This window comes from Medicago truncatula, chromosome 5, assembly GCF_003473485.1.
Source record: "Medicago truncatula cultivar Jemalong A17 chromosome 5, MtrunA17r5.0-ANR, whole genome shotgun sequence".
Classification (NCBI taxonomy): Eukaryota; Viridiplantae; Streptophyta; class Magnoliopsida; order Fabales; family Fabaceae; genus Medicago; species Medicago truncatula.
In genome coordinates this window covers 43,615,613-43,625,791 of record NC_053046.1, presented here as the reverse complement: position 1 = coordinate 43,625,791, position 10,179 = coordinate 43,615,613, and the positions used below count along the sequence as shown (strand labels likewise).

Here is a 10,179-nt window from a genome sequence, read left to right as displayed (position 1 = left end):
ACATATGTGACAATGTCGTTGTTCTCTTCCTCCGCCATTGAAATTTCAAATGCAGTGAAGAGTTTATGTCAGTGATTTGATTAATTGTATGGAAGATGAAAATGACGAGGTGAATGAATCCTAGCAAGCTATTGTGCATGTATGCATTGCATTTGAGTTCCTAAGAGTCTAATAATTTGGGGACAATTGTTTGTACTAAATTAATTTTTCTTGTTTTTTTAAGAAGAAAAAACAAAACTATATTCATTCAAATTGCAAATTGACTAGTACATCATTCAACATTGTTTAGAACCTAAAATAAATCTGACAACAAACTTGCAACATCCAAGTTAATAACATACAAATGCCTACAAATAATACAATAAAATTAAAGATGACCGAAATATTCATGGCTTCGGATCTGCAACGTTGACGTTCGGATCATTGATTGAATAATTGATCTTCAATAAGAATCAAATGAATACAGGAACAAGACGGAATATCAAACAACGACGTACAGGCACCGAACAATACATCACCGCACTCAGACAAAGAAATCACAAAGAAAAAACCTAAATCTATATGAAATTCACTTTTTTAGATTGAAATAGAGAGAAAAATATAAAGAGAGGTGATTTTGAATCAAAATTGATTGAAAACCACCCCCTCAATAAAAAAAATGGAAGAAAAAACCTATTGAAAAAACTTGGGTCAACTTGTTGGACAATAAAAAAAAATGGAACAAAAAGCACACTAAAAAAGTTAAGGGTAACTTGTTGGAGAGGGAGAAGTTAGAGAGAAAGAGAACTCTTATTTTGTTAGTAGCCATTAAATAGTTTATTTTTCTTAAAAAAAATAATTGATGTTTTCATTAAAAATTATTGAATAAAGATTCTTAAGAAAGACTCAATAAACATCTTAGGAATCTCTATTCTCTATTCAATAATTTTTAATGGAAACATTAATTAAATTTTTTTAAGAAAAATAAACTATTTAATGGCTACTAACAAAATCATGGTTCTCTTTCTCTCTATAACTTATCCCTCTCCAACAAGTTGACCTTAAATTTTTCAGTATGTTTTTTCTTTCATTTTTTTTATTGTACAACAAGTTGCCCTAATTTTTTCAATAGGTTTTGTCTTCAATTTTTTTTATTGAGGGGTGGTTTTCAATCAATTTTGACTCGAAATCACCTCTCTTCATATTTTTCTCTCTTTTTCAATTAAAAAAAGTGATTTATATAGATCTAGGTTTTTTCTTTGTAATTTCATCGTTTGAGTGCGGTGCTGTATTGTTCGGTGCTTGTACGTCGTTGTTTGATATTCCATCTTGTTCATGTGTTCATTTGATTCCTACTAAAGATTAATTATTTAATCAATGATCTAAACGTCAACGTTGCAGATCCGGAGCCATGAATATTCCCGCCATCTTTAGTTTTATTGTAATATTTGTAGGCATTTATATGCTATTAACTTGGATGCAGTGAATTTGTTGTCAGATTTATTTTAGGTTCTAAGTAATGTTGAATGATGTACTCTGTCAATTTACAATTTGAATGAATATAGTTTTTTTCTTCTTAAAAAAACAAGAAAAATTAATTTAGTACAAACAATTGTCCCCAAATTAAGTGTCTTAGGAACTCAAATGCATTGCATGCACAATAGCTTGCTAGGATTCATTCACCTCGCCATTTTCATCTTCTATACAATTAATCAAGTCACTAACAAAAACTCTTCCCTACATTAGAAATTTCAATGGCGGAGGAAGAGAACAACGACATTGCCACATATATTGTGAAAATCAAAGTCACACTCAGTGTCTTAGACTCAGAGGAACCCATTACTGGTGATGATGATCAATAAACACTACCTACTTTCAATATATTGCCACTGAAACTTATTGATATTTATCATCATGACATTATTTATCATCATAATATAATTTTATTTGATCAAAAAACGACGATATTGTTTTTTAGGAAGTAATATTATTTTGTTAAAACCACCATAAATAACAATAAATTTCTTTTGACAAAAGAAAAATAATAAAAACTTTATATTCATCATTTTTTGACCAAAATATTATTATATTATTTACATTCAATTATATAATAATTATTCTCATCGTAGTTTTTGTATAAATCTCACCCAAAAAAAGATCAGTGTATTTTTTTTCTTTGAATCTTAGATTAAACTCAAACCCTTAATTCAATTTCAATTTGATTTGATCAATAATTTTATTTTATTTGCTAAATCTATGAACTATTTAGGTGCTGCTTCTATTTTTAGTGGAATAATGATATTTTTTATTTTTTATTTTTCTCTTCTATTCGATTTGATTCAAATACTTGATTCATTTTTTTTTCTTAATTCACTTAGGTGTTACTTCAATTATTAACGGAATATTGATTTTTGATTTTCTTTTAGTGTTTGTGTTTATGAGTTTGTGATCAATTTGTTAGTTTGAATGATTTTGCTAATAGAATTTGTGTGAAATGATTTTCTGTTTTTTTGAAGTTCGTAATTTTGTTTGAGCACTTTTCACTTATGTGTGTGTTTTTTATTTTGAACTTTTTTAATTGATTCATTTTTCTTCTTCTAAATCTATGAATCTATTTGTGTGCTGCTTCAATCATTTCTTCTTCTAAATCTATGAATCTATTTGTGTGCTGCTTCAATCATTAACACAATAAAAAAAAAAAATCATCTTATCAATTTTTTTTTGTTGGTAATTTTAATTTTACTGTTCATGATTTTATTAATGGATTTTGTTGATTAAATCAAATGTATTTGAAATAATGTTAATGATGGATCTTTATTTATGATGCTAACAAAGTGCTCCAAGGACATTATTTAATTAAGGAACATAAAAAAAAAAATATCTGGAAAATAAAGTCAAACACATGTCAAAGTCATAATTACAAATTTTGAAATGTAAAAATTATTACTTTTGAATGATTAAACAATGTCCTAAGGACACTTACTACCAAGTTTTGGTTTAGTGTTGTTCCATCTAATTTTAACATATTTTGTCTATTTAATTTAGAAATTTAAGAATAGAGTCAAATTAGACTGAACAAATCTATTTTCAAAGATTGAAGGTGACTTACTACCATTTCCACATGGTGATTCTGGTTTTAAAACGTTAGGTTATGCTACTACATTATGACACTCTTTGTATATGTTCTTTCTACTAATGAATTTAAGGTCATTCCTTCCAACTTTATTGAATAAGAAAAAAAGTGGGGAAGAAATAAGGGCAATATATTGTTAAGAAAAAAAGAAGACGGAGAACTAGCTTGGCTTAACTTAAATACCATCGATGAGATTGGTGTTACAATTGAGAGATGTGACAATTCCATAACGAAAGTATTCTTCCAATTGGATGAACATATTGTTAATTTTTTTTCATTGGTTTCTCCCAAGAGATATATGATTATGCCTATTAGGATTCTACTTTGTACAAAAATTGGCTTGTCAAATGCTCATATTGCAATTATGAGCAAGTATATGTTGAATTAAGAACGTGTATGAAACGTCGTGAATTTTGATTTATCAGTTTATTTTTGACGATTGCTCTCAATTCACATGTTGTTTTCAATTAGGAAAAGTACCTTAAAAGGAAAAATCACCACCCTAACGTCAATTCATAGGGGTTTTAACAAATATTTTTAATAATTATAATTTATGCATGATTTCTACGCATTTTGATACACTATTTCACAACAAATTAACTTTTTATTTATTTTAAGAACCACAAAAAATTTATTAATATTTTTCTTTTTATTCATAAATTTCTATTTAAATAAAAAATTTGATTGATGCTAAAAGAATTGTTTTATTTGGTTTTTAAGGGGAAAAAATTAGGACCGTCCCATCAAACAAAAAGTCGACCCGAACCATAGAAAACTTTGTTATATAATTCATAAGATATCACCATAATGTCAAAATATAATTATTTTTTGGTTGATAGACAAAATAATAAGAGTCAATGAAACATCACGCACACAAGGAAAAGACTTGGGGTTTGAAACCCAGTTTCGATGTTCTACTTAACAATTTCAGCGTGCTTTGTCCCAAATAACTCACACATTTTTTGAGAAACTTTCTAGACCATCCATTCCAAAATTGCTTTAAGTCAAGCACCCTTAACTATGAAGTTCTTATGTAACGGGCTACGGAAAAGAATATGCATATTGTTGATAAAGGTAGTACCAAACAATTCTTATAAGTCCTCCTTCAACCATGTGTTCACATACCTACACGGTCTCAGGATCCTCTTATTCCGATGTGATTCGGTTCGTCTAAAAGCTCCGCCCATTGTTATGCATTGTGCACCGGCGACCACTCCTCGCCCTCTCTAGTCTCGGGCATTATAGTAGATATCATAAAAATATTTATTTTTGTTAAAATATATTAAGGTGTATTAATTGTGTTGAAATTGCCTTGAAATTGTGAAGTTTGGAACTTTAAGGATCGTGACACGATTTAGTAAGCGTGTCACGATTTTCTAGGAAGTGAGCATGGTTTTGCAGGGTGTCCAATCGTGACACGATTTTGGGAAAACGTGACACGATTTTTGGCTTGCTGGGCAAGTTTTTAGGATAAGGTTGGTCGTACGCACCAAACGTGTCACGATTTAGGAAAACCTGACACGATTTTGACAACTGAAGACTGCTATATAAATGTTCTTTGCAGATTTTGAAGGAGAGCTTGAAGAGAGAGAAACTTGGGAAATCAAAGGAGATAACTTTAGGGTTGAAGGTCTTTGATTAGAGTTCTCTTGGGTTGGGAAATATTGTAAACACCTTGGGTGAGTGAAAATCATTGAGTGTCTTGTTCATTGGTGAGATTGGGAAAATGGGTAGAAATTATGGTTTTTCTTTGTGAACTTGTTGAAGCTAATTTCTTGTAACCCATTTGTATCTCTTTGTAAGAACTCATTGATAGTGGATTGGAGAGATCAATCTCTCCCCCATATTAGGTCAAGTTGGACCGAACTGGGTCAACAATCTTTAGTGTGTTTGTTCTTCTTTTCTCTCCCTTTATCTTTTGCTTGTGGTTTTGAGCTTTTCACTTTGATTACTAGATTAGATCTAGGTGTTGTTATTATTATTGTTGCTTGTGTTCACTTTGATATTGGTTACTACTTTCCTTTGCTCCACACATCATAGTTTGTATTGGTGTGAGTTTTGAGTTCGAATTTCCAACAATTGGCGCCCATCGTGGGGCATAAGATTGAATTGGTTTAGTGAGTACCATAGGTTCAAAGTGGGATATTGAGAAGTTCACCGAAAGTAACAATTTTGGGTTATGGAAGGTGAAGATGCAAGCGGTGTTATACAACAAAATTGTGAGAAAGCTTTGAAGGGTGAAGGTGCGTTTCCGATCACCATGACACAAACGGAGAAGACCGAGATGGTGGACAAGGCTAGAAGTGTCATTGTCTTGTGCCTTGGTGACAAAGTTTTGAGGGATGTCGCGAAGGAACCTACCGCAGAGGTGATGTGGTCAAAGTTGTAGTCATTGTATATGACCAAGTCTTTGGCTCATAGGCAATTCCTTAAGCAACAACTCTATTCATTCAAGATGGTGGAGTCAAAGACCGTGACGGAACAATTAACAGAGTTCAACAAAATCCTTGATGATTTTGAGAACATTGAGGTGCAACTTGAGGATGAAGACAAAGCTATACTCTTGTTGTATGCTCTACCGAGATCATTTGAATCCTTCAACTATACCACACTCTATGGCAAAAAAGGCACTGTCACCTTGGAAGAAGTTCAAGCGACTTTAAGAACCAAGGAGTTGACCAAGTCCAAGGACTTCAGAGCGGATGAAAACAGTGAAGGCCTTAGTGTTTCAAGAAGAAATGGTGGAGGTAGAGGTAACCGAGGAAGCTCAAAGAGCGGTAACAAGGATAAGTATAAGTGCTTTAAGTGTCACAAGTTTGATCACTTCAAGAGGGATTTTCCGGAGGACAATGAGAACCCCGCGCAAGTTGTGTCCGAAGAGTATGAGGATGCGAGTGCTTTGGTTGTGAGTTGTTGGGAGGATGAAGGTGAGGTTTCTCACCTTGGTATTGATGCCTTGTAGAGTGGTGGTTGTCTGGAGAGACGTTAAACACTCAACATCATCCTGGAGAGGCGATGGGAAGAATATTCATTGTTAGCCTAGAGAGGCGGTGTGAAGAGTACCCGTGATCAACCTTTAAGGTGGAGGAGTTGGAAGGTAGAAGCATATTGTGAGTATGCATTTGGAAGTTGAGGAAGAGAAAGCTCAACTTGAGGTGGAGTGGATGACACCGAGAATGGTACAACTATGGAGGCCTTGGGTGTTTATGCTCTAGCTGTGAGCATGTGAATTCTTCATGATGACGGAAGGCATTCTGGGGTTTGAAGAATATATGATGTGGCTTGTGTGATTACCTAAAAGACCAAGGGTGATTGGATGCAAGGTGATCTTCAAGGAAACGGGAGACGTTCCGTGGTTGAAGAGGGTTTGGTGTAGACTTGTGAAGCTACTTGGTGTAGATGGATGCAAGGGAAAAGAAAAAGGAATTGGTGGTTGATACTTAAAGTGGCATCATCATCAATTTGAATTCAAGGTGGAGAAATATTGAAATTGCCTTGAAATTGTGAAATTTGGAACTTTAAGGATCGTCACACGATTTAGCAAGCGTGTCATGATTTTCTGGGCAGTGAGCATGGTTTTGCAGGGTGTCCAATCGTGACACGATTTTGGGAAAACGTGACACAATTTTCGGTTTGCTGGGCAAGTTTTCAGGATAAGGTTGGTCGTACCTTGGGTCGTACGCACCAAACATGTCACGATTTGGGAAAACGTGACACAATTTTGACAGCTGAAGACTGCTATATAAGTGTTCTTTGCAGATTTTGAAGGAGAGCTTGAAAAGAGAGAAACTTGGGAAATCAAAGGAGGTAACTTTAGGGTTGAGGGTCTTTGATTAGAGTTCTCTTAGATTGGGAAACATTGTAAACACCTTGGGTGAGTGAAAATTATTGAGTGTCTTGTTCATTGGTGAGATTGAGAAAATGGGTAGAAATTAGGGTTGTTCTTTGTGAAATTGTTGAAGCTAATTTCTTGCAACCCATTTGTATCTCTTTGTAAGAACTCATTGATAGTGGATTGGAGAGATCAATCTCTCCCCCTGATTAGGTCAAGTTGGACTGAACTAGGTCAACAATCTTTTGTGTGTTTGTTCCTCTCTTCTCTCCCTTTATCTTTTGCTTGTGGTTTTGAGCTTTTCACTTTGATTACTAGATTAGATCTAGGTGTTGTTATTATTGATGTTGCTTGTGTTCACTTTGATATTGGTTACTACTTTCTTTTGCTCCACACATCATAGTTTGTATTTGTGTGAGTTTTGAGTTCGAATTCACAACAAATTGCATGTTTAATTATTAAGAGAGATGATTGTAAAGTTATATTTCAAGCATCTTATAGGGGAGGAGACTATAATTTTAACTTTTCAAAGAAGGAGAAGTGTATATTTTAACATAAGAAATAAAGACATTGTAATTCAAGCTTCTCTTAGGGATGCGAGTGTAATTTAATTTACTCTAATAATAATATACATGGTGGTACTAGACTATTGAGATAAGCAATTGGTCTCAAGTGGTTAATCTACATCACCGAAACAAATTGTTCATGGAAAATTCTTGATTAGATTTTACTTATCTTTCTACCAACCTTCAAATTATCAGACACCCTTTTTCCTGAGAACTGGAGGGAAAAAAATTGAACTCCGAAGAGATAACACCAAATTATAAGAGAGTATTCACTTTTGTTAATCCACAAACAATGATGAACACCTCCAATAATAACACATGATCACACAACCTTACGGGCACAAAATTGCACTTCCCTGAAGGATTTACCCGTATGGCAAGTTAGCTTGGATCTTTAACTGGCTATTTTGTAAAAGCTCAACCTTAAACGATTTTTAATTGAATCTATTTTTATAAACTACCGATTTTTATTATATTCATCGATATAAACAGTGATTATCATATATATATAGAAGCCATATATATTCTCCAATCACTATTATAAACAAAAAATTATTTGTTAGATTTATTTAATAAATAGAACCTATAAAAAAAATAGAATTTTGCTTATATCATTGACCAAAGAATGTATATCATTGATATATGTTTTTTAAGATATCGCGGGCTGTATAAAAATAGAAATCTCTTATTGTATAAAAACCACATTTGTCACTAAATAGTCCTCAATATTGTTGCCTTGCCCTTTAAGTGAGTATACAACCTCTATTATTAAAATTGTATCATTAATGTCCCCCATTATTCTATGTGTGACATATAATGTGTCAACTCACCAACGTTAACAATGTGTGTTCCCCAATATTCTATGTGTGAGATAATGTGTTGACTTAACAATGTTTTTTTTTTCCTTCAATAAGATTGACTTAGGAATGTTAACAATGTTACCCTCTGACCCAATTGAGAAAGTGGGGTGGTATTGGCCCTCCTTATGATATTTGAGAGTGTGCCCCTCCTTAACGTTTTAAGTTTGATTCCCTTGATATCAATTTGGGTGAGATAAATGTTACCCTATGTTTGGATCACAGTTGGAATACTTTTCTCGTCCCCCTTATGCAATACAAATGTGGAATTGCAATACTAATGTGAATTTGTAGAAGTAACAAATAATCGTGGTTTCTTAGTTTTTCAAAGAGACACTTTTTTTTAATTGGAAGAGACAAAATATACCAATTTGATCAATGTTGCGCAATGTCCAAAACAAATTTGAAATATGATAAAATAAGGGACTAACTTGAAACATGGGGCAAAAGTCAAGACAAAGTTTGTTATAGACTCTTCTTCAATTTCACAAACCAATAGAGTTCGATTAGGGGAGGTACACCCCTCCCTTGCAAGATCAAGAACAGCCAGAATTTGATTAGAGTTTATAACTTCTACATAATTGGATCAATTTCACAATTCTGATTTCATTATTAGCTAAATACTTCATAGCCCTATTCTCTACAAAAGCCAATAAAATTAGGGTTTATAGCAATTAGCAGCCAACAGTAGAAATCATTTTACGCACAAAATAGGGTTTCTAGCAATTGGCATCCAACAATATGTACTGATTTAAATTATTTACGCATAAAATCGAATAATGATCAAGTTGACATAAAAAAAACGATTAAGTTGAACAATGGAAAATAAAATAGAAGATAGAAACACTTTCATGATCAATTCAAAACATCACAACCACAATTCACACCAGAAAAAACAAAACCTAAGTTTAAATTCAATAATATTAGGTTTAATTTCTAAGGTAAACATTAAAGCTCACGATTCTTTTTCATTCATCAGGTTCGACTTCGTCGCCTTTAAAAGTCCAACTATTCCTTTGACGAACTTCAGCCTCTTCCTTGGGCGTAAAATCATTCTCAACACCGAAATACTCTCTCACATAACCAACGTTCTTGTTCTTAATCCGATCAGCAACAACCCCAGTCAGAAGCTCAAAAAGACTCTCCATATTCAAGTAATGCACTGCAAGAAGAAACTCCTTCACCTCATCGTTATTCAGTTCCTCGACGGAAAATTCTTTCTCTTTGCCATCGTCTGAGAGAGTTTGGTATTCAATGATCTTGTTGATGTGGCTGGAGGAAACGTTGAGGAGAGGAATGATGGAAACGTCAGCATCGGCTTCACCGATGATGGTTTGAACAGTTTTCATGTTCTTGGTGAGAGTTGGCGAGGCTTCGGAAATGGCGCCGTCTGAGGTTTTGAGAGAGATCGTGTTTGATGACATCGTATTGTTGGGTTAGGGTTTGGACTTTTGGAGGAAAGGGAAAAGTTATCTGTGGCAAATAATTGTATTCTATTGCTCCTTTTATAGACGATTTTATTTTTTTTAATGATCTTTATTTCCTAATAATTAAATATTTTCTTCAAAATTTCTTAGGCTCTGTTTGGTAAAAATAAGCTATAAGCTAGCTGATAGCTTATAGCTGAAAAACTTGCTTATTAAAAATAATGTGTTTGGTAAAATTAGCTGTTACATTTTTTTTTTAATATACATATAGACACACACATTTTTTTGTAATGTATTTATTTTTAATATTTTTAATTATAGTTAAATATGTTTTTGGTCCCTATAAATATTCAAACTTTTGGTCTTAGTCTCCATAAAAAAATTC

At 33.1% G+C, this 10,179-nt stretch overlaps 1 protein-coding gene across 1 annotated transcript; it reads right to left on the bottom strand.

Moving 5' to 3' along the window:
• Positions 1-9,335: 9,335 nt before the first annotated feature.
• Positions 9,336-9,791, bottom strand: LOC11435518 (SKP1-like protein 14). Its single transcript, XM_003617873.3, has one exon. The coding sequence runs from the start codon at positions 9,789-9,791 to the stop codon at positions 9,336-9,338; it is 456 nt and encodes a 151-aa protein (XP_003617921.1).
• Between the last annotated feature and the right edge of the window lie 388 nt (positions 9,792-10,179).